Here is a 25,534-nt window from a genome sequence, read left to right as displayed (position 1 = left end):
GTGTTCATCTTGAGCTTTAAAGGAAGTTTTGCCGCCCAAGACTGTCCCAAAAAGGTTTGGTGGCTTTGCAGTTAAAGAAAATAAGGGTTATGGATTCTTCTTCTTTGCATATGCATATAGAGCAGTTGGGATTAATATTTAAACCAATTCCTGCCAGGTATTTTCTACATGTATCCTATTATGGAGACATTGCCATAAAAAGAATTTAATCTTATTAGGACATATTAAATCCCAAATCCATTTGAAATCTATTTGGTTTTCTGTTGGAGGTTCTATAAGATTGTAGAAAGTCTTGGTCGTGAAACTCATTACTTAGTACTTATAATTTGTTTAATGTATTGCATTAAATTAAAAATGATGTGTATATTCTTGAACGTGCATTTAGTTTTAAACTAGATAAATTGTAATTTCTAATTTAAATCTTAACCTTTTACGAAAAAAACTAGAAAGGGGTTTTGGCATATGAACAATTTTGTTATTTCACTTATTTTTCTCTTTAATTTTAATCGTGATTGTTATCACACGTTGTATGTGATACAATATTTTAATATATAATTTAATTGGATCTACCAGATTTTATAACGAAAATAAAATATAAGCAAACCAAAATTTATACTACCAAATTTTATATGGAATTACTTTTATAATCACGGTAACCATAGTATCGATTTTCTTAACAATTCCCCCTTTTTAATTCAAAAGTTGCCTACTTCCACTCTATATAGTAGCGCCTTGGACTCCCCAAGACCAACACTCCAGCCTTCAGCCCTCCACTACTACCCAATTCAAGAAGAAAGCACAGTACAAAATGGCAAAGAAAACCCAAAATGACCTCGAAAATTCCGACCCGCTTCCAAACTCCGGTGTTGTTGAGTGGCCCTGTAAACCCACTGCTGAATCGTCAGGCTGGCCTTCCAGCTGGCCAAATGACAGTTCAAAATCAAAGTTACAAACCCCTTTGCCCACCGCCGAAGACGAGGCCGCGAACAAGGCTCAACTTCCGGCATTGCTCGCTATTTCCGAATATTTGAAGTCTACACTCACCCTAGACGACGATGAAGATGATTTCTCCGAGTATATAACTGACGACGAGGATGATTTCGACAGTGAAGATGAGGAGGAAGAGGGTTTTAAAGACTACGATTTTTTCGTGAAATTGTTCAAGGAAGATGATGGTTTGAGAGAGTACTATGAGACAAATCGTGATAATGGAGAGTTTTGTTGTCTTGTGTGTTGTGGGGTGCGTGAGAAAGGGTGGAAGAGGTTTAAGAATTGCGGGGCTCTTGTTCAGCATGCCGTATCCATTGCTAAGACCAAGAAGAGGCGGGCTCATCGGGCTTATTGTCAGGTCGTTTGTGAAATTCTTGGTTGGGACGTTAATCGCCTTCCCTCCATTGTCCTTTCTGCATGTGATAAACCGGTTAAGGCTGAGGTAATTCTTTTCGGTTTTAATTGCATATAGCGAACTTTATGGGTTCAAATTTGAAATTCTACCACAGCTTATTTGATTTATGGTTCGAAATATATTATTTGTACTTATTTAGTGGATTTTTAACATATATACAGAGTTTGAGCTAAAGCTATTGGGTTCGGGTGAACCCATTACTTCTATGCTACATTCGCCCCGGCATAACACCCCCTCAGCTGGTTTGGGATTGAGGCAAAATTGATGATGGGGAGTTACATATCAATATGCTGAATTTGCTTAAAACTTTCGGGCTGAGGCCAGCGGTGAAGCTAGAAAATTCAATAAGGATTTGAACATCCTTTGCAAGTGGACTATGCAAGGGTGTTCAAAGTCTGTCTTTTATCAATAACAAGTACTAATATTTTACCCTATACACAATATAATTTTCCAGCGGGAGGCAAAGTTGAGATGGTTCGGGCATGTTAAGATGAGAAGTATAGAAGCCCCAGTTAGAAGATGCGAGCGGTTAGCCTCGGTGGGTAGCAGGAGGGGTAGAGGTATAGTCTTGGGGAAAGGTTATTAGGCGGGACATGGCGCAGCTGGAGCTGACTGAGGACATGGCCCTAGACTGGATTGTGTGGAGGTCAAAGATTAGGATAGAAGGTTCATAGGTAGTCGAGCGTTTCTCTTTGTCTTACTCAGTTCGCTAGCATTAGTGTTAGTATGATATCTTTTATTCATCGATGGCTATTACTACCTAGAGTTTGATTGCATTCTTGGATTCGATCTTATTTTATCTTGCTGTTATTCCTACTTGTTGCAAATACCTTTTCTTTTTCAGCCGTTCTCTAGCTGAGGGTCTATCGGAAACAGCTTCTCTGTCCTTCCAGGGGTAGGGGTAAGGCTGCGTACATCTTACCCTCCCCAGACCCCACTTGTGGGAAACTATTGGGTTTGTTGTTGTTGTTGTTGTTGTTACACGTAGCTTCGCCCCTGGATGAGGCATAGGGAGGGGAGGCATAGTGGATTTTAGTTTTACTATTCCCTTTATCATTCTTAACAAGTTTATGTCCCATATGTACAAGCATTAGAGCTATCATTATGCTTATGTCTTGCAAAGGGAAAAATGTGGCTTTCAAGTCATTACCTTGCCATGCAAAGCCAATATTTTAACAGTTTGACATATTGCAGGGGAATGCAGATGATGATGGCGGTGAAGATTGTTTGAGTGGTCAATGCAAAACCACAAATTCTGTAAGTATCAGCAATACTGAGGAGTCTCTGTCGAAATTGTCTTTGATTAATGAAAGCCAACAAGGTAAAGGTGCTGGCTCTACAGACTTAGAGGTTCGTTTGATGGCCAGTTGTTTCTGTGTGCTATTTATATAGTTGACAGTTGATTGGGATTATGCTCAGTGTTAGCTGACTTGATTTTTGTCTTTAGTACAATTCTCCAAGTGAAGCCACTGCCAAAAGCTTGGAAGATCTAAGCAAAGGTATTCCTGAAACAACCAAAGACAATGAGGAGGGAGTCTTTAACTTTCTGGTGAGTTTCTTTATCTTGCATTTAGTTCCCCTGGAGATCTCCTGCTAGTAGGAGTCAGTGGCTGTGTATTGCATGCATGTTAGTGACTCTACTTTATGTTTAGCATAATAAACTTTACGCCAATGCTAATGGACGTCGTGAAGATCTCAAAAGTGGGATTATAGAAACATCAAAAGGGAATTGGGAGGGTTTCAGTGTAGAAGTTTCTGGGCTTGTGTCTCTTCTTTTGAATTTATTTTTCTGCGGATATCTCTATATTACTTCTATGCTATGATTATTATGGAGCTGTAATTTCACACCAGTTGATTGGCTTGTGTTTTGTCTTTAGGGGAATACTGTGAGCAAAGACAGTGCTGATGGACTCTTGGAAGATCTCAGCTGTCTAAGTCTCGAAACACTGAAAGTGAATGCAGAGATTGCATCCAATTGGGTGGTAAGGCTTTGCTTTTACTTCTTAATTGAATGTTCCATGGATATCTCCTGCTAGGTTGCTGTACAATGTTTATTTTGATGTTTCTAAGATGATTAATTTTGTAGCCTACTCCCTCTGTCCATGATATCAGTCCCTTTTATATTAAAAGTTAACGCTACCATTTTTGCAATTATTTTCAAAATATGCTTAATTATATAAGGATAATATTTATAGCACTTTATCTGGTCCAATTTATATGCTTTATTTTGGAATGTCGAAATGTTTGACACTATTTCATTAATAATACTATTGTTTTTAAAAAAACTTTCATATGTTTCAAGAATTCAAATCTTTTAGCTTACTTTACCTTATCCATAAAGAGCTCAAATCATTTAACTGATCAAAATTCAAACTTGATGTGATATTTTGACTGTCAAACCAAACTCTTTAATATTTCCTCCACTACTACTTATACACAAGTGAAATAAAAAAAAAATCAAGGAATCCATGTCCTAAATCACGCTGAAATTTAGTTGCTTTGACTTGGGACGGAAGGATTGCCTATGTTGCAAGTATTTCTTCCAGGAACCAAGTGTATCTTTTTAAACATTTGAACATGAATATAGCTGCTTGTATTTCTTAAGAAGTTCTTTTTTGATAGGTAATTTTTGAAGGTGATTCTAAGTATGAGATTTATGTATAAATGATTTCTTATCACATGGAAAAAGTGAATCACAAACACTAAGTTTAGATCTGATTGTGAATTACTAGAATAAAATGCTTTATGGTTCAATGGAAGTGTCGAGTTTGATGCAGCTATAAGTAAAAAGAAAAAAAGTTGACGATCCCTGGAGAGGGAACTGTTGTAGAAATCTTTGGCTTGTTAATCAAGCATGCTTGGTTAAAGAATGACCAGGTTTGCCTTTATTTTTTAAAAAAGAAGAAGAAAGAATGACCAGGTTTGCAAATGAAGAGGGTAAGATTGCGGAGGAAGGTGAGCTGTGATGAGTATGCTTGTGAGGAAGAGGGTTAGTTCTCAAACTTGAATGGGCCTTTTGGAAAAATGAATCCTAGATACTGTTGGCAGAAATTGCTAACTGCCGATTTGGTGTCTAATTCACATATTCTTCTTATTTTTCCATAGGTTGCACCCTATGCTATATTGAATTTGAAAAGAACTAAAATCATCATAAGTTTTACTTGATAGATTTTGCATAGTATCATGGCTTGTGGGGATTGATCAATATACTACCTTCAATCTCTGCCAAATAAGAAAATAATTTTCTGCAGGGAGTTGTGCGTCATGCAGTACTTATGACTGGACCCAACCTCTAGTTCTCTTTTCTCTTTTGGATTTCTAGCAAATTATATCCTAAGCTTATAATTAATTTCAAACTCAATTACAGGAACCTTCCAAAGAGTGGCCAGTTGTTGCAAATGAAGAAAAAGAGAGTCAGGAGGATGATAATGTTCATAAATGACAGGAGTTGCTATATAGAAGACATGTGATGCAAGGTGGAATGGTTTTAATGTCTCAAGTTGCTGTATGCATTTGAGATGTCTTGTTCTAGGTCATGTCGTAATGATGTCTACTTTTGCTAGTTTAGATGAATGTAGTTGGGAGGATAGGTTTTGTATGTAGATGGAAAATCTTTGTTAGATGAACAAGTCAGTGATCTAGGTTAACCACTTATGTAAGAATGACACCCTAGTTGTTTCTTTTATATCCATCCTTATGTTGACATTGACAACAATTGATCTAAATGCTTCGGTGCTTTAATGATGGAACATTTGTACTTTGGCAGGCCTATTTTTTCTCAATTTATCAAGTTAGCAGATATAAGAAATATTGAAAATGTTAAAACATCGTTTATTTTTTGGCTTCTTGGCCGACCCTTAAGACATGAATCACGATCAACTTACTGTGCCACACTGTGATAGAATGGTTTGGACGAGCAAGTGCGCATTGCTCTTTAATTGGTCCGTAATAGCAAGGGTTTTAAGTTTCTTTTTAAGCAATTTATGTTTTGACATAGAATGTGACTTCTAAAGAAAAATTGTATGACATCTTCAAAGACAGCTCTATTCTGGTTTTAAGCGAAAAAAACAAAAGAATTTTTGAACTCCGAAAGCAGTGCGAATGATTACAATAGTTAAGCAATCACAATTTTAATTTTATACTAGTGGATTCTCCCTAATTGAATTTCCTAATAACCAAGAGGTCTCATTTGAACTACAATGTCATATAAGACGTAAAAAGAGAAAAAAAATTACAACGTCATAAATTTAGTTTTCCTTCTCTCTGTTAACTATGTAAAACTAGATTATAGGAACTCCATAGAATCTTCTATTTTGCAGCTAGTTATAAACTGACCATATTGAAGAGAAGATGCATTGGAGAAAAAATAGATAAGGTGTATTCGAAAATCGGAAAAAAGAAAGAAAGAAAGAAGAGAATGTATAAAATTACAAAAAAGAAAATAAAGAGAAACCAATTTGGATAGATAGACCATAATCCGCAAATATTCTAACCAGCAACCAAACATGCCCTAAAGTATCCCTCTATATAAAGGGCCAAGTACAGAGAGAGAGAGGGAATATTTTTCCAAAGAGCGTAGTAACAAAGCGAAACAAAAGCAAGGGTCAATAGAGATATTTTTTTTCCGAGAAGAACGAAGGATGAGTGGAGGAATAGCACAAGACTGGGAGCCGGTGGTGATCCGCAAGAAGGCGCCTACTGCCGCCGCACGCAAGGATGAGAAAGCCGTCAACGCCGCCCGTCGCTCCGGTGCTGAGATCGAAACCATCCGAAAATGTTCGTATCCTCCTATTCTCAGCTTCTTTTTATCATATTCCTAAACGTCGTCATACATAAGATTGTTTTACTTTTCGACCTTAGCCTTATCACTTTTATAATAACCTTTTCTTCGATTGCTCATAATATCTGCTGATTTTTCAATTTTAATTCTGTTTCGATAATTTTTTTTTTTTATCTCGATTCTTATTTCTGCTCTTCTGTCCTATATATGTGTGTGTGTTTGTGCGCGCGCGTTTCAATTTTTATTTCTCTCTCCACGGCTCCGATTTTGCTATCTAAATACTTATAATGTGCGAATTCTGTCAGCTAGGGTTTTCATTTTTAAGTATTAGATTATCACCTGTATGTATATCTTTGATTGATTCCTCTACGTGCCCTTATATGCTACTCCAAGCATCTGTTTTTGTTTAATTGAAATTTTGTGGGTAATTATGACCTTTAGGCCTGGTGTAGTATCTGTTGTGCTGTAGGGTTTACGTTCATCTGATGCCTAAAGTTGTTCATTTTCATTGAAATCAGTTAGTAGAACGACAATGATTGTTTTCTGCTTAAGTTTGTGTGAATGAAAGTCTATTATCATCCTTCCATTGCCAGAGACAAATCTCCATGTTCTTCCCAATATTCATAACTCGGTTTTTTATGACAAAAGTTGGAACTATGCCTTAGTTCCAACTTTTTGTGGTCATCTATATGAACCCTTTGTACTAATGTGCTTTATTTGAGCCCATCCCATTCAGATACTCATATTTGTCTTCAGGGATTCTTCAAAGCTGGAGGTTCTCTACAATTCATATCCATACTTGCACTGGCACACAAATCCGTATTAAACTAAAACAATTCTTGGCAAACACGAGATCTGATGTAAATGTTGCAATACTATGCCTTAATCTCAACTAATTGATATTGTTTGTATCGGATTTTTCGCATTCCAATTCCCATGTGTTTTGTTTCGACAAGTCGCATGAATTTGGGTAGATTTTAGGTCCTTTGAGACGACTTTCATTTTGGAACTATCAATCATCAGTAGTATTGTATTATGAAACCTGAATTTGTTTCTAATCTTCATTGAAACTGGAAGTCTTTAGTTTATTTGATGGAGATGAGATGACTGATGGCACCTATCTAACATTTGGTCATTCTTGATTTACATTCACAAATACTCTCAAACGCTTTATTGCTAGTGTTTAAATTTCTACAAATATGAGGTCCTTAGATGGAAATATGATGAACTCAATAGAATATTTCTCCTTTTCTCGTGCCATTTTCCCCCCTTTCCATCAGTTGGTTTGTGAATTAAATCTTTTTTTCTTCAATTTCTATGTTGCCTATTTTTCCTTTTGGTTAACTTGTGTATATTTTATTGAGTTCTAATCTATACTTTCAACATCTATCTTCTGTTGCAGCTGCTGCTGGCACAAATAAAGCTGCCTCCAGTAGTACGACCTTGAACACCAGGAAACTTGATGAAGATACTGAGAATTTGGCTCGTAAGTTAAAGCAACACATTTGATAATTTAATACTGCTTCATTGAGTATACCACATTTAAAGTATGTTGTGTTCTTTTAGTTGAAATCATGTTTGCTTCCAGTTGTTCTTTAACTTTTTTTGGTGTTACTTACGTTCTCCCTACATTATTTTGCTGGAACTATGCTTTACTATTACAACCTTTTATGTATCAGAAACATACTTTCATCAGTGACTTCTTACGTTTTTGCGAAATTCTGAAATTTCTTCGAAGTAAAAGTAGTTAGACAAGAAGATGCCTTCTAAAGGTCTCTGAGTATGGCAATAAATAATGCCCAAAAACTTTTCGAAGCACGATCCATCCCGTCAAATGAACATCATCTTGAATGCGTTCTCTGCATCTATTCACTTTATTCAGAAACACATTACGTATAGTCTGCTTTATCCATTCCTGCTGGAAAAATGTTTTATTCAACGTCCACAATTCTTAAGCCTGCGATGTCTGGTTGCTTGGGGTATCTTTGTATCATATGTGATCTTTCTTTTCTCTTTAAATGTTCTCTTTCTTTCGCTCTGAGGATCTCCTGCTACTGTATGACTTGGTTTTGTTGTTTGAGCTGTTTTGACTCCTGTCTCTATTTCTACTCTTTTAGGTATGCATTTCCTCGGTAGTGATATTTTGTACCACAAACCTTTTGTTGCTGAACTGTTTTGACTCTTGTCTCTATTTCTACTCTTTTATGCATGTATTTCATTAATACTGGAATTTTGTGCTAGCACAAACTTATTCTTTCCGATGATAATATCCGCTTGTAATTTTTCATCTTTGACCTTGTTATCAGATCAAAAGGTACCAACTGAACTGAAGAAAGCCATCATGCAAGCTCGACAAGATAAGAAGCTGACTCAGGCTCAACTTGCCCAGGTATGAACACCATTATGTCTCACCCCCTCCCCAACCGACCCCCAAAAACTGAAAAAGTAGAATAGGGAAAATATAGAACAGATAGACTGTACCAGGTGGTTGATTCCACAGTCTGTATGAGAAAGGTTCTGATGCTTCTTGTTGTTTCGCAGTTGATAAATGAGAAGCCTCAAATCATCCAGGAGTACGAGTCTGGAAAGGCGATTCCAAATCAACAGATAATCTCTAAACTGGAGAGAGCTCTTGGTGCGAAACTTAGAGGAAAGAAATGAAGTGCCTTTTGGGTTGCTCAAATCTCCGTTCCAGTCTTAAAAGCGGTCATGTACATGAACAACTTTCTCTATTAGCCCTCTTTCTGAAACCACTTCGGTGCTTTTGCCTGTGTATGAATTGATGGTTGTGGATTTCTTGGCTAAACAGGTGTTACTAATATGGAAAATAAGGCGTTTACGCTTAGCAAGCGGTGTTATCCTGTGTTTCCTGTTTTTTTTGGAGATTGTTCTCAGTTATCTTTGTGGTGTGATGACCCTGTCGTTCTTCAGAGCTTCTTTACTTTGATATGTAATGGGACACGTAATAGGCACATGGGAATATGCAAAGTATATCCATTTGCAATGGAATATAATTTGATGCTGCAATTTTATGCTATTGAAGTGTTACCTTCTCTATTAAAAATAATTGGCATATGGGAATGATTTTGTTTGAGCATTGTTTTCCCTCGTAGTAGACCCACAAAAATAAAATATAAAAAAAAAGATCACGCTGGGAGTCTTTTCAGGTACTAGCACTTGTTTACTTGCGAAAGGTGACCCTGTTTCTGTGATTTCCTTGTGACAGTCGGAGACGCTCTACCTAAAATTATTAGTGCCGCGCTTAAACTTTTACCTGCATGTGTAAGAATTCATATGCTAGAAAAGACCCTGTGGCAAGTGGTTCCGACTTGGGGAAAAGAAATTAACGCCGTGAAAGTCTACACTTAAGTTCTATATTCTGTCTGTATCCGTGGCATCATGGTCTATTTGAGAGTCCGATTGGCTTAGTTGCCAAAAACTGTTTATTTTGAAAAATATTTTTTTTTTCCAGAAGTGCCTTATTCAAAAGTACTTTTGAAAAAAAAAACCATTTGTGTTTGGCCAATCTATTCGTTACTTGACATACTTGAATACATTGAAGAAATAAGAATCTCTCCTCTCTTTCTCTCTACATTCTTGTCTATTTGCTTGTTTCATATTATTACTTTGAGCTAAGTTTTGTAACACGTTATCAGCACGAATTGTTATTTTACTTGATACTTCATAAAAATGATGAAAGAGGCAAGGAATTGATTTTGGAGATAAAGTTATTAACGGTGGATATTTTCTTCAAGTAAGATATTACACTTAATTTTTGATTTTCATTTTGTTTGAGTGAACTTCCTTCTAATTAGAAGGCAGAGAAGGTTGATTCCCTTAGGTTGCTTATCTCAACATTCATGTATTAGATCTTAAAACTCTATGAGCCTTGATGAATTTTTAACTTTGCCTTGATTTCCAGGAGCTAGAGCAAATTTATGTTTACTCTCACTTATGTATCCCTGTTTATCCGATGTCACTAACTTTAAATCCTCTTTGATATTTTTTACCGTTCACCCAATGGGAAATTAGAGGGGAAAAAAAGGATAATAGAAGTAGGAAATCTTTGTGTTTTGAGTTGATATTGAGCAGTCCATAGAAGTAACTTATTAAATTTTGTAATTGTAAGTGAGCTTGTGGTAGTCAGAGATACTTTGTTTTATTCTTCCAAGTCGTAAAGGTGAATTTTGCATTTCATGTCGTCAGAGATATTTGTGGTAAGAGTGATTTTAGCATTCCCAAAGATATATGCACATGCAATTATACACATACAAAGAAAAAAGATATACTACAAGATGCAAGGCATCTATGGCATATAAATAAAATAATAAATGTATTGAGACACCATTATGTTTGTGATAATGTCATATGTTGTATATTGTTCAATTTATTTTGTATTAGTTTAACATCTTTCATTACCTTAGCGGTTAAACATGTAACTATACAGTAAACTGTGAGTAGATTTTGTTGTTTTCTTATTGCAAAGCATTGTTTACCTTTTTAGTTCATGAAGAATACATGTAAGAGATTGTTTATTTTATTTATATTTGACCAAGTCATGTGTTATTGTTCGTGAAAAAGATCTATGATAGTTCTAATTAAAAATTCAAACTGATAATTTTTTTTAAAGGCTCAAGGATGATTCTCAGTATTACTTCGGCCTATTATGCTATTGGTCGGGGGTAAAACGGTGAGTTCAAGTCCTATCGCACCTTGAGGGTAAGACACCGGGTTTAAGTCCTAGTGTACAATGATAACAAGACGCTGGGTTCAAGTCCCAACGCATTATAACCTTACATGCCTTTATATGGGTAATGTATTGGGTTTGAGTCCCAATGCACCATATTGATGATCTAATGATGACTAGTGAAATATAATGTTATTTCATGAAAAGGCATGAAGTTTGTCCCACTTGATTTGCTCCATTCTTGAAGTGAATGTGATAGCGGTGCATAATAAGTCTAAATGAAGACAAGTGGTTGACCAATGAATGTGGGCGTGCTAAAGATCAAAATAATAATACTCATCATTATGGTAATTGTGAAAAGGAGAACAATAAGGGTTCTCAAAATAATCCTTCAAAGGTGAAGGTATTGTGTATCAATATGGTCTGTAAATATGAGGCACGCTCTGACGATTATAGTCCATTTTTTTGAAAGAATGCGACTTGTGATAAGCATTGTAAATGCAGACTCATTCCTGAAGTGAATGTGAAATATATATGTGATACAAATTATGCACAAGAATATATTTATGCATGGTTGAATAAATACTACAACTCACCTCTACGGGAGGCTTGAGAGAAAGAAAGATCATGAACACTACTATGTGGTTACACAAATATATCATTTGTCGTGTATATGTGGTGCGCCGAAAATATTTTGACATGCCTTATAAAAATTTATTAAAGGCAAAAGTAAAGCAAGAAATAAGTCTCGTCTATAATGTTTTTGATTGTGACAATGATAAGATAATTTTTTCTGTGGAGAAAAAATTCACCACTTGGATGGTAGTATAAAAGATCTTGTAGTACAAAATTATTGAGAGCTCCGAAAGAGCGAGTTTGTTACTACCCGAATAAATAAAATTATTCATGGCATTGGTGGTTGTAAGTATCAAAAAGGAACTTTTTGAGTTTCAAATATATTAGCCAAAGTGGTTGGCATATTGACACTATAAATGAAAGGAAGATTGAATATCTTCATATTACTATAATCATACCGGGTAAATATGAAAGGTTATCCGATTTTTCTTCTATTTGTACTACAGATGTCTAAGCATGGTGATGGAATCACATGCCATAGTAAATTAAATATTTACTGAAACAAATATTAGTTGGTACGACCGGTTGACCATCCCAGTTCAATATGATGCGAAAATTAATTGAGAATTCACATTGGTATATATTGAAGAAATAGAAGATTCTTCAAGAATTCTCTTGTGCTGCTTATTCTCATGATATACCAGTCAAGGTTGGGATTAAATCCCTTAAAATCTGGGACGAATAAAAGGTGATATATATGGGCCCAGTCACCTGCCATGTGGACCGTTTACTATTATATGATTTTAAAAGATGTATTTATTGTATGGTCACATGTGCGTTTGTTGTCAACTTGCAGTTTGGCTTTTGCAAGGTTGCTTGCTCAAGTTATTAGAGCACAGTTTCAGAATATAAATTATGATAATTTATTTTGATAATGCTGGTTTAAATCAAAGTTGGTTTAGCAGAAATTGTATGCCTCCAATTAAGCTAAACCATTGATTATGAGAATAAAACTCCCAAATCGATATTTGGTGGGTATATTATTTAATATACAACATCACTTGTACGCATCTAGCCAACAAGTTATGATAAATTTTCCCTATCACAATTGGTTCAGGGTCAGGAACCAAATAATTTCTATATAGAAATATGGATGTGCGATATGATATAATTATCCCACCACAATGCACAAAGATTGGTCCCCAAAGAAGGTTAGGGATATGTGTTGGTGATCCCAACACTTGGGGGAGAAAATGAGCAGCTAAAAAAAAGTAATACATGGAATGAATTATTATGAGTACACTTAGATCCTCGTACGAGAAAATATGAACTTGATGTTGAAGTGATAATTCATTTGCAAAATTATGCCCAGGCGCATTTGCTAATCTAAAGCTAAATGTCATATTTCAGCTGCTAATGCTCCAAAATAGAATAAAGTCCATGATGGACAGAGTTTATGACACGCATGAAGCGTGACTAATCGGTTCCAAAGATAAAACTCCTTGAAGAAGGAGAGGAGCAAATGTTCAAGGTGGTCACAATAAGGAGGCAAGTGCTTTATAAGAGCACCATGACATAACACTTTATAAGACCTCATGGGAGAGGCTCAGGTATCTGAAAATAATGAGATAAAGAGATCTCAATAAGTTATGTCTTTAGTGGGTAATGACGGAACCGATGTAAAATAATCATTGACGATATTGTTTATATAATGTAGCGCCCAATATTATTAATATTGACGAGGATGTTGAGCTCAAATCTGTCATGGAATTTTGACAGATAAATGATTGGCCAAATGAAAAATATGCAATGAAAATTGACTTCATCTGAAAAATATGAAGTTGGACGAATAGTCCCAACAACTGAAAGTATAAAGGCTATATGGAGATATTGAAATATGATTAATATTATATTGCAAAAGGAATCCTTGATATAGATTTGTTTATTCTAACAAATATTGTCAAGGTTATGTTGGTTATACAAATGCAGGGCATGGTTCGTTGTTCAGATAATCTATTTGGCTGTGAGCGTAATGCCAAATTATGATATACAACAAGATTTCAATTACATTGAAGATGATTCTGCATGCATAGCTCAATTGAAAGAAGGACTATCGAAGGAGACAAAATAAAACGTATTTCACTAAAGTTCTATTTCAGATATGATTGATGTTCAACAAATTTGTTCAAGTGATAATTTGGCAAACTTCTTCACAAGGCATTGCCAACCTCAGCAATTGAGAAGTTGTTATACATGATTGGAATTTATCGTCTTTGAGATATCAAGTGATATTTTTGTTAGGGGGAGTATAGCATGCGCTGCACTCTTTTTCCCTTCGCACAGATTTTATCCCACTGGGTTTTCCTGGCAAGGTTTTTAACGAGGCAGCAAGTAATGCGTATTACAAGATATGTGTACTCTTTTTCCTTCACTAAGATTTTTTCCCACAGGGTTTTTTCTTGGTAAGGTTTTAACGAGGCACATTATCTTTGGACATCCAAGGGGGAGTGTTATGAAATATTTGATTATGGTGGATGTCCATAACTCCTAAAGGGAGTAACACCCACTACTCTTCTCCATTAACCTCCCACTACTTCTTACCTTTATGGATGTAACTCCCATACCTCTATGATCTTCCCCCATGTTCTCAATAGTTAATACCATGTTCATGGCATCCCTTTGTATTACCTATATCATCCTATAAATAGAGGGTTTGGGCATCACATTGTACACACTTGACATACTTGAATACATTGAAGAAGTAAGAATCTCTCCTCTCTTTCTGTCTACATTCTTGTCTATTTGCTTGTTTCATATTATTACTTTGAGCTAAGTTTTGTAACAAGAAGTGCTTTTTCGCAATATTTGGTAAACAAATTGTGTTTGACCGATCTTTCTAAAAAGTACTTTTGAGTGTTAAATTGTCAAAAAAGATAGTACCAAAGTCTTATAATTATTTTAAAGAAAAATAAACTTAAATATTTATTGTAAGAGACCTTTATTATTTTTGTTTTGTTTAATTAAAATATAAAACATAAATTACTTTGGTACTATCGTGATAATTCACCATGAAATAATAAGCAAAGTTAATCACACATGATAACATTTCTCAACAATTTCATCTCTAATTTTATCACACAACGCCTTCATATTAGTAGAAGAGTTGCCTTGTATTTCTAGAGCAATACCAGAAGGCCCGTCTCCTTCCTCAATCTCTGTAGTAATGTCTTCATTAGCATAATAGTTGAATTCCTTATCGGTAGAAGAATGTCGTCGTATGAAATTTTATATAGCTATGAACGCTGTAACAAGATGATTTTGAGTGTCAAACTTGAAAGATGAGCGTAAAATAGAAATAATTTTAAATTTCTAATTATTAACAATACATAATGCATAATTTATTTATTAAAATTTAAATTTTAAAAAAACTAATAATTACCTAACGTAACTAACTTTATCCTGAATTGGCCTATTATGAGGTTGTCACTTGGCTTAATGTGGAGGCTTATTCTTCTTCTTTTAATAATATATAGATTATGCGATGCAATTATAAATTTATTATCTATTAGAGGTATTTTTTACAAATTAGATTTGATAATTGTTTTAAAGATTCGACACTTCCGGAGGAGTTCCATTGACTTTAGTGTGTCTGTTTTTTGTTCGTATCTGTTGCATCACTTCAGATTAATTTGTTTGAAGTTTATCTGCACCACTGCAACCAAACTGTTCAGACTAATGTCTCCGAAATTCACACTACGACGGAAGAACTTCAGATCTGATTGTCTTAACGTATGTCTAAAGTACGTTCCAAAGTAGGTATATTTGTAAATCTTTGTACAATGAGGGTATGACTTCAATGATAATCTCAAAATCAGGTATATCTGCACTTCCTCCGGGATGGAAAGTAAGCAGCTCAGATGCTAAGCCTCAGAAACGTCCGAAAGTGGGCTACAAGTGAAAAGCTTGAACTCCTTTTAGGCAGTCGGCATCAATCTTTTGTTTCTTCTTTTTTCAATAACGATTAATGTGAACACTGATGGGTCCTGAGGAATTGGCATTAGTAGATAGAAACACCGGTAATGAAAGATCGAGCTTTTGTTACACGATGATGAGATTCGCATGAAAAGTTAGATTACACTAACATCGTCACACATATACTACATTACTAATCTAAATTACACAGGTAGCAAAGAGTAGAGAATATTAAATTAAACGAAAAACGTTCCGTTGTGCATCACAAGCATGCTTGCAACGATTAAGAGTAAGAATCTATTCACAGGCCAACTTGGTGCCAAAGCTGGTCAGGCAAATTGCAAACGCTTGGAAGGCAGACAGAGGCTTCCTGTAGTCCATTGTAAAAACATCATCTCCTACCTTCCCAAACTGAAGGATTACTGTGTCCTCATCGCCTTTTCCACCAGGCTGGCTTTGGTCCAGTGTTGCAACTAGCTGAAAATTCTTAACAGATGCAACGGTGACTCTGCCGTGGAAATTTAAACACCAACATTGCAAGTGCTCATGCCACCGTGGAGGTTTATTTTTCAAAACAGTGCCGCTGGTTTCTGCAGAACCAAGCTGCTGCTTCTTCAGAGCATCCTGAGATTTGTCCACAACAGCTTCTCCAGGACAGGGACACTTGAGTGAACATACCATCCTCCTTGGCCCTCTTGACTTCAACAGGTTTAACTTGTAGGAAACATGTCCAACTTCAAAATTACCAGCTGGTAATTGGGGACTAATTTGCTTACTCGCAAAACGACGACAAGACCGGCTGCTTGATGGCTTTGCCCCATTGTGTGGGGGTTGACTATCATATATGGTAAAATTGGTCCCAAGAAAGTCCGACCTGTTAGTTGGATTCAGTGGGAATGTTAGAACATGAATGAACAAACTAAAATGAAAATCAAAACACACCTTTTTTTCTCCCCTTATTCGAATATCATAACGACAGGTAAATACATGTATTGGGGTGGGGTATGCAAGTTAAAGGGAAAAGAGAAGCTTGCCAGCAGACAAGTGACATGACATGCTTAGTTGTATTGGTTTTTCCACTGATGTAACATTTGTTTCTCCAGCTAACAACATTGAACAAAAGACCTGATGGAAAATCTAGTTAAAAACATGGAGAGGAATGAACTTAACAAAAAGCTCCAAGTAAAGCTTTCAACTTTCTAACCTCCTCGCAGGACAAAAACCTTAAGAAAGAAATAGAATTAACGGGGCAATCTTTAAGAACCTTCTCTGGGCCACTAAATGAAAAGTGTATCAGCACAAACTTCCGTTAAGGGGGGATACAGCTGTGTATTTAACCGCCTCATCAATTCCTATACCCATGATTGAACAGATTCCTTCATGACAATCTATAATAGGAAAGTGTAGGTTTCCATTGTCATTAATGTGTCATATTTCTATTAAAGTAATGGTTTCATGAAACAACTAACTAAACAGGAACATCAACACTTGAAGCCAACATTGTATGAATGATCAGAAGCAGTATGAATGTACGATTTCACATACTCAGAAAACTAATGCATTGTAAAACATCAGCAAGATTAGAGTTCTCTATTACATGGCAGCAGAGATGGGTAAACATCTATATACCAAACAATTGTGTGTTCTGAGACTTGGATATCTTGAAGTTGTAATACTTTGAAAAAGAGAGGAGTAAATGGCACCAAATCAATCCTTTTAAGGTCAACAAAACAAGTTAGGGTTCAGACTTAGGGTTCCAATCTGTGTCCCCCAAATATCTCACAAGAAAACAAGGTATGTATCTAACAGAAGCACCGCGAAGAACACATTTGATACTACTGACACATGTTGCGCATCTAGAATATCTTTTAGTATTGGACATCATCTATGTGGATCAGACTTTGAAGATTGGATATTACCCTATTTCCCCTTTCTTTTGTGAAAAGGCACTTACAGGATCAGCAAAACATGCAATAAGAAGAAGCAAGAGGAGGGTGAAACGCCTTGTGATTCATGAAACATAATCCATTTGTACATGATACTCTAACCACAATAACTATTTATTATACACTCCGGGCATCTTTCATTTGAATTTAGGTTATGTCAATCTTAAAGAACCAAAATAATTATGTACTTTTTCAATTGTACTCTACCGAGTTCTAGCCTCATCATGTTGTATTTTTGTACAAACATTAATTCTCCTAAGTCCTTGATCAGCATCTTGTCAAGGTACATGTATGAAACTAGACATGTTACTGAGAACTTTGATATTTTTGATCATTAGGACTTAGCTTTAGCCCTTCAGACTCATTTAGCCTGGCAGAGATAAACACATATTACAAAAAGGAAATTGCTTTCCTCAGTGTTCAGTTTCAGGGTCAACCAATTTTACCTTAACTTCCCAACATACGCGTTACTTCTCTGAGACAAATCATCTGCATCAAGAGATACTATATATTCAATGTAAGCACCATTTCTGTACCTCCGGGCTGCTAAGAGAAACTTCCCCTGGTCCATTAATGCTGCCAAAGATAAATACCGAGAAAAACAGTCAAATCACAGAGAAATTTCTAAAACAGAGCAACATATTATAACTGGTGACTCCATATGTCTTTGAAAAAGAATATGTATTGGTAGTTGGAGTATCAGACTTAAAGCATCCTTCAAGCTGATAGCTTAAGTAAAATAGCAGTAATACAACAGTCTTTTATCACAAGGAGTCTCAATAACATGTGAAATTAACAAGCATAATGAATCTTCTTTATCGTACTTGTAAAAATAGATCTTAAAGACGGTGAATATCTGTAGACTCTGTAAACTGTTAAGCAAGGGAAACTTTCTAATGTTTTCGACTATTCCTATAAAAAGATTAAGATAATAAAGATGATTAGGAATAATTTCAAATCTTTGCAAAAGAAAGTTGGGAGCACAATAAAGATAGGTGTCAGCATGTAGACAATAGACAATTGAGACTTCCATTAATAAGTCAATAACACATGCACAGTTGAATAGTCTCTGCTGAGATAAAGTCTTACAAGAAAACATAGACCAAGTCAGTTGACCCAGAAAAATTATAGGTATTTTAAAGAGTATGACTGTTCAGTTGCTAATTAACACCTAAAGTACAGTCCAACCATCATGTTTTCATCAAGTCAAGCATCTATTATTGCAGGTAGCGGCCAATTTCCCAAAGTTAGGTTCCTGAAAATAATATTTGTTAAAGTAAGAACTCACCGGGTGAAAGAGCAAGATATAGGTAAAATGTGGCGTTTTTCTTGTCACGTTTTATGAAACATTGAAGAGGAGAGTCTCGAGGCCCAGGCTGCAGTAGAAAATTGGAGACGGGAAAAGACATCACTTTAAAATACTATATAGAATTAAAAACAACGAATGCATAGAGAATTTTCACTACAAGAATGAGGTATGCTAAGCTCCTAATTACATACATTACACAGATGATCAAGCTACAATATTTCTTTCAACTGAAATAATTACTAAAACAAACCCAGTATTCGAAAAGAACAGTAAAACAATTTCCCTTTTTTCCCTGGGATTGCTTCTTCTATGTTCTATCAGAACTATTATGGGCGCAACTTTTGCACATACAGGAAACCCTGTGTAGTACGAGTTGATCAAGTTTGGAATGGACTCAGCTCGCTGAAATTAAACCATAATCAAAATTGGCCAACTAACCTCTCTGGAAAAATTTGATTTAGCCTAACATGTATCCAACACGGACTATCCAAACGCCTAAAAAGAGAGTCCCTTTGCACTCACTGCCAGAGGGGCACCGGGCTCATTCAAACCCAGCACTTTCGATGCATAGCAAATATTTATGTAAAAATCCACTGAAATTGCAAAAATACTAGACATGAACCCAATTTAAGAAATACAACGGATTCAACACTAAAACCTTAAAGGTTGAACCCGTAGAGCTTAAATCCTGGATCTGTCCCTTGCTCCCGCTCCAAAGCAACAAGTCCACTCAACTACGGAACTACAATCAATCAACTATGCCTCGACCCCGAATTGTTTGGACGGCTACATGAATCCTCTATTCTATTCAGCTCTACTCAGGCCCATTTCATCCCCCCCCCCCCCCCCCCCCAAAGTACCAACTCTTTCCATTTCCTCAGTGCTTCATTTATCAAAACACCACGACAATTAAGGTTATGCAACGATGAGAACTATACAAAAGCATAAAAAAAAAAATTAACCGCAACAAATTCCCCTCACAATGTAACCTAAAGCTCAAACGACCTAGATTATATCCAATTGAACCTCCAATTACGGAAAATCACAGAAAATAATTTTAAAAATCGTTTTATTTTTTTCTTAAACAACAAAAAATATTTGAAAAAAGTAATTAGCACCTGTTTAAGGCAAGAAGGGAAGGTAATTTTTCCAGCCTGAAGAGACGACTCAACAACTTCCTCAGTAAGTTGCCGCCATCTCTTACACACACATCCACATGCGACAACGTTTTGACGGAGCGGCCAACGGTCCTCAGAAGCTTCCACTCGCTGTATGATCTCTACTAGAAGCTCCGGCAACATATTTGACCACGATGACGTGGCATCGCCGGAATCGGATTCCACGGCGCCGTCATTTTCACCTCCTAATACTACTTTGTTCGTACCGCCGCTAAAAACAGCGAAATCAGATTGAGTAGAAGTTTCTGGAAGTTTGAATTCTTTGAATGATTTGGAAAATGTAAAGGATCGACTAAGGATTCTTCGTGAGAGAAATGAACGACGCTGTGACATATTGATTCTATTTTTTTTTTTTTTGAAACTGTAAATGAGAGAGAGAGAGACTCAGAAAATAAGGGAGGCCAGAGATTTTGGTTTGGGAAGGGAAAGATAAAGTAACCGTCTGTCAGTTGAAGCTAACATCACTGGCTGACGAGTCATGGGCGTGTGGATTTGGATCTCAATTCAAACTTATAATAATGAATTAATTATAGTAATTTTTATTAGGTTACCTATTTCTAAATCTAAAATTAATTGTATAAATATATTCTATATTGTCTGTACATAACATAAATTATTTCAAATCAAATTTAAATATGAAAAAGTTATTGTAGAGTATGTGTGTGAAATATTGAAAACCCTAGATTATTTTGTTTCCAAAATTATTTGGTTCGATTTTTTTTTTAAAAAAAATACAAAATCTATCTTGCAAGTAACAAATTGTAGAGTTTTGCCGTGTGTGATGGAACTCACATGTCACACTAGAGGGTTATAGTAGTATATTTAATGCTTTAAAAGAAAGAAAGACTTCTTGTTGTTTGACTATGTTTTTTTCTTGTTTGAGTATTGATTGATTCGGTCAAAATTAGACGGTTCCATCTCTTAGGAAACAAAACTGTACAATTTGTTACTTGTGGAAAATTAATTTGCAAGTTCGATCACACAAATTAATTTAGGCTTTCATTTTATAGTTTTATTGAATAATATATAATATTTTAAATTAATTTGCAAGCTCCTTTTTAATTTTTTTATTTTTTGAATTTGCAAATTAAAGTTTACAACAACTATAAAAAATAAGAAATAGTACATCACATGCTTTGCATCATTTTTGTAAGTTCATCCATGTCAACATGAGGTTCTTGGTTTCCGGCATTGGTTGAATCGGAATCATAAACCATTATATCTCCAATTTCTTGATCCTCCGCTTCATCTACCTCGTCACGCCAATAAACCATTGTGTCTCCAATTTGAAGATCGTTTTTTGTTGCTTCTCACTCTCCCAAGGAGAGTGAAATACACACATTCTGCCACGTCAGCTTTAAGGATGCAAATAATTCTACTCTAAAATAGTTTGGCGGGAGGGGAGGGGAGGGGGGTAATAATAACCCCGCAAAGGAGAGTGTGTAGTTGGGAATCTGGATATAGGTTAGGGGGTACTTATGCATTTTTCCCAAAAACAACATTTATTAAGGCGGATTCCTAATTTAAGATTTATGGTTCTTATTATCATCTCAAGTTAATAATTGGATTCACAACCACATATTTATAGATATTTAATGAAATTTTTATTATATATAACGTATTGATAAAAATTACTAAATTCATGAGAACCCGTAATGTAGCCTCTAACTCCGCCACTGACACATTTACCTAACAATTAGTTTTTGGCCTTCATACTCCGTTATTCAAACTCGCACATTTTTATCGACTAATTCAAATTCATGATGGGTAAATATGAATTTTGGAACCGACCTGTGCATTTTTCTTAAAACTTTTTCCTCAAATTCCTTCTTTCAAAATTTTGTTTATCTCTTCTTGTTTATACAAATGCCGTATGGTGTTGGGCATGTACCCTGCTCCTATATGGTGTTTTTAAAAAAATAAAAAATAAAGTAACTTTTATTTTATTAATTAGTGAGGACGTGCTAAGCATTCCAAAGTCAGCGTTGGAGGATTTGGAAGGCGAATGAGAGAAGATTTCTAGTAACTTTTTTCCTTTCCCATGTACTGTTCCATCTTCTTCTATATGGACCATTTAAATTTTCATATATAATACGAAAAACATATTAAAGTTAAGTATAATAAAGGAAAGTGTTTGACCAACAAGTATGAAACTCTTGGTTAAACTAATTAAGTAAAAGTATAATAGATTAATTTTAGTCAAAGATAATATCTCTAGATCTAAAAATCAGATTGTATGGATAGTGTAGGACCACGTTGAAGTCGATTTAATGCAAAACATAATAAATGTGGCTATTATTAATGTGATGAAGACAAGTTGTAAATAACAATAAATGACACTAAATGTAAATAAGGAGAAATATTCACCCAATAATGAAAGAGGTGAATGATTCCTTCTTACAATGGTGAATGATAAGAATATGAGGGAATATTATACACTTTCTCGGATCTCGTGAAAATGACAATGGATTGAATATATAGATCGAATCTTTATCAGAAAGTGGTTCTTTGTATTTATCTAGAGAGCTTGCTTTTCAAAAGTGTTCTTATCAAATGGAATATTACATACCCTTTTCCTTATCTCCCCTACTATTTATATGGGACATTCCAAAAAAAAAAAACACTAAAAGGTACAATAAAAAGGAATTTTCAATAGAATATTCTATTTGTAAGTTCCAAAGCTGTACTAGCCGTTACTTCTGTCCCTTGCTACTCGACCTCGACCCTGATGAGCCACTCAACGGCTCGTTTTGTTTCCCACTGATGGACCTCGGCCGAACTGCCCATGATAAGTTACAATTTTCACGATAATCACCTCCTCGTGCTGAATTTTCTCGGTCGGATTTTGACCCACACAGTTAGTCCCTCCGCTTATCGAGGTCGTCTTTTGGTTGACCTTAATAAGCGGACTTCGTTAGTCACAGTTCGAGAGATTTGGTTGGGGAGGTCGAGTAGTGAGAATTGCGGCCGAGCTGATGATGTGGCGTTTTGAGAGCCGTGTTTAATGACGTTGGTTCAGAAATGATGTCACAACCCCATGCGTCATCATTACGCCTCTGATCACGCCCAACTATGCCTTATAAAAAGGACTAAGCGGTCGCTGCAAATATAATCGTGTTTACAAGTCCGGAGTCGAATCCTACAGAGAACTAAGGTTTAGCTACAGCTGTTCACTATCACCAAGAAGACAAGCTTGAACAATTCCTAACTTATAGATATTAAGATTCTTGTGTTTAACTACTTAACTAACAAATTAAAATAGTGAATTAACAACTAACGATACTGAGGGTTAGAGAAAATATTAAGGAGGTCTAGAGTTATGATTTCCCCAATTGTCGGAATCCTTCCCGCTATGTCTTATATAATTTCGCCTAAGTATTCTCTACCGATCATGAGCACTCTTATTACCGTAAATCTCTCCCGAGTAATTACGACAATTTACTAGACGCGCTCTCCCGAGCTACGCTAGCTGGCTTTTAATACAGGTCACTTCAGATCGCACCCAAGGCTTCGTTATCCCTAATCCCGCCTTTAAACCCTCGGTTATTGATCCCTCATATACTCTGGGAGTGGTGTTGTTCAACAATTATCTAATGCACTCTCTCCCGAGTTATGCATACTAAATAGGCACAGCTAATTGAGAGCTCTTCAATCAACCAGAATATAAACGTAGTTGAATAAATAGAGAAAAGCTATGGCTCAATTATATAAAAACATAACAAGAATTTATCCTACAAAAGGTTCTATCAAACTCTAGATAACAAATTAGCTATTCATAATAGTATGTAAAACTACAATACTAAAAGTCATAACCAACAATGAAAAATAGGAAGAGGAAGGAAAAAACTCGTAGAAGAATTCTCCGCCTTGCTCCCAATGTGTTCTTGCCTCCAAGGGTGTTGCCTAACCCTAAAGTAGTGTCTCTCCGCCTCCTTAGGTCTAATTTGTGTCCAAAATATGTCCCCTTCTTGTTCTTGGCCGGCCTCCTTTGTTTAATATAGGGTTTAGGACTTAAAATCCCATGTTTTGCACTTTAGTCCCTGAAATTTTCGCTTCCTGCCACGGTTTTGCCGCGGTCGCGGTGGAACCGCGGCCAAACATGCCCTCTGATTCTTCAGTTGTCCGCGACCATCTTCTACCGCGGTTCTGCCGCGGTCGCGGCGAAACCGCGATTTTTCACCCTGTTCCGTTTGGAATTTGGAAAAACGTAAAACATGAAAGTTATACTTTGAGTTAGATTTCCAACCATATATTGTGGAGCCCAAATGGAGTTCTGAGCAAAAAGTTATGTCTATTTTACTAGACAGTGCGCAATATGCCTCCTCAAGTCTTCGTTCGTACTTAATTATCAAATTTGACCTCCGAACACGATCCCGGCTTAATTCCTTGAGCTTTTACTCAGACTTCAAAGCTTCAAATCACTTAAATTCATTCCGTAACATCTATATAGCTCGGAATCACACCTACAAGGCATAAAACACACAATTAGTGCAAAACACTAGCGATTAAAGCGCAAACTCAATTAAAGTGCAGTAAATTCGAGTGTAATAAGCGCCTAAAATATGCAATTATAGCCTATCATCAAGTGTACCTGGAATTAAGCAAAACCAGAGAAGAAATTAGAGTCAGTGATTTCACAGCGGCAACATCAACAGGAACCAGCAATAGTTTCAACCCAGAATTAACCTCCGGTAAACTCAGTAAATGTTCAACACCAGATCAAGCAGAAAATCGACCAAAATAACTGAATGACACCAAATGAACTCGAAAGTACACCCAGCACACTACTAAAACCTCCACAACCAGAAATCAAACTAGAAGATGCAAAGCTGTTACTACAGCTTGAGATTCAACTGCAAATCTCAACAGGACAGTGTTTTTCTTTTTGAGTTTTCTATATTTTTTTTGGTTTTTCTAGAGGTTTTCTATTGTTTTTGGGTTTTTTGAATGTTGAATTTCAAAATTAGATCTGAAAACTAGTAGAGTCGACCGTTTTGGGGGGGGGGGGGAGCTCAAAACTTGTTGCTTAAGGCAAAGAGGATTGCCTTATATAGGCAAGCTAAGGGCATATCAGATTTTAGACCTTTACCAATTAGTCCCTTATTTATTGACTTGCTTCTCAAGTAAGTGCACCTGTTTTCTGAATTTAGAACTAAAGTCCTATTCTAGAAGGTTCTAGGTGATTCTAGTATAACCTACATCATTTCTGCCTAGGCCTAAGTACCCAAACTGCGAACTTATTTTGAAATTACTACCCTACCACTTCAAGCTCCTTTACCTTAGTTGAACTTAACTATGGTTAACTAATCAAAGCTGGAATCAACCCTAAGATTGAACTAATTGGACGAATTAACTGATCATGAATTTCACCAAGCAATGAATTACCATCCTTGGCAGTCAAGCAATCAAATTGCAGTGAACATCCATGGACAAAAATCAATCCCACAAAGCTAGACCAAAACAGAATCAATTGATATGAAGGAAATTTAACAAAATAAGAAAAAATTTTACTATCTTAATAACGAACAATCAAAAATTTAAACTAAGCTTAGAACACTGATTAACCCAAAGAAATCTATACTTAAACTACTTAGAAGAATATAGCAAAATTAAAAGAACAAGTTCATGTCATCATTTATCAAATTTAGAGCTCAAAAAAATGAACAAATAAAACGGAGAAA

General features: G+C 35.8%; 3 protein-coding genes across 4 annotated transcripts; 2 read left to right on the top strand and 1 right to left on the bottom strand.

Moving 5' to 3' along the window:
- LOC109228749 lies at positions 729–5,175 on the top strand. Its single transcript, XM_019393940.1, has 5 exons — positions 729–1,432; positions 2,600–2,755; positions 2,853–2,954; positions 3,283–3,387; positions 4,773–5,175. Exons 1-5 carry the CDS (start codon positions 809–811, stop codon positions 4,845–4,847), a joined length of 1,062 nt encoding a protein of 353 aa, XP_019249485.1. The 5' UTR covers positions 729–808; the 3' UTR covers positions 4,848–5,175.
- On the top strand, positions 5,902–9,233 carry LOC109228748 (multiprotein-bridging factor 1b-like). Of its 2 annotated transcripts, XR_002068427.1 has the most exons (5): positions 5,902–6,181; positions 7,588–7,671; positions 8,492–8,574; positions 8,727–8,896; positions 8,995–9,233. XR_002068427.1 is itself a non-coding variant. In XM_019393938.1 (4 exons), the coding sequence occupies exons 1-4, from the start codon at positions 6,046–6,048 to the stop codon at positions 8,844–8,846; spliced, it is 423 nt and encodes a 140-aa protein (XP_019249483.1). In that variant the 5' UTR covers positions 5,902–6,045; the 3' UTR covers positions 8,847–9,222. The 2 variants fall into 2 exon arrangements, 1 of the variants encoding a protein (XP_019249483.1); XM_019393938.1 differs by having other exon boundaries at positions 8,727–9,222.
- Positions 15,490–20,244, bottom strand: LOC109228747 (tubby-like F-box protein 7). The gene is made up of 4 exons (XM_019393937.1): positions 19,794–20,244; positions 18,655–18,742; positions 17,813–17,942; positions 15,490–16,294 (listed from the first exon to the last, which is right to left on the bottom strand). Exons 1-4 carry the CDS (start codon positions 20,184–20,186, stop codon positions 15,718–15,720), a joined length of 1,188 nt encoding a protein of 395 aa, XP_019249482.1. The 5' UTR covers positions 20,187–20,244; the 3' UTR covers positions 15,490–15,717.

This window comes from Nicotiana attenuata, chromosome 7 (genome assembly GCF_001879085.1).
Source record: "Nicotiana attenuata strain UT chromosome 7, NIATTr2, whole genome shotgun sequence".
NCBI classification, from domain to species: domain Eukaryota; kingdom Viridiplantae; phylum Streptophyta; class Magnoliopsida; order Solanales; family Solanaceae; genus Nicotiana; species Nicotiana attenuata.
This window is presented reverse-complemented; position numbering and strand designations above follow the sequence as displayed.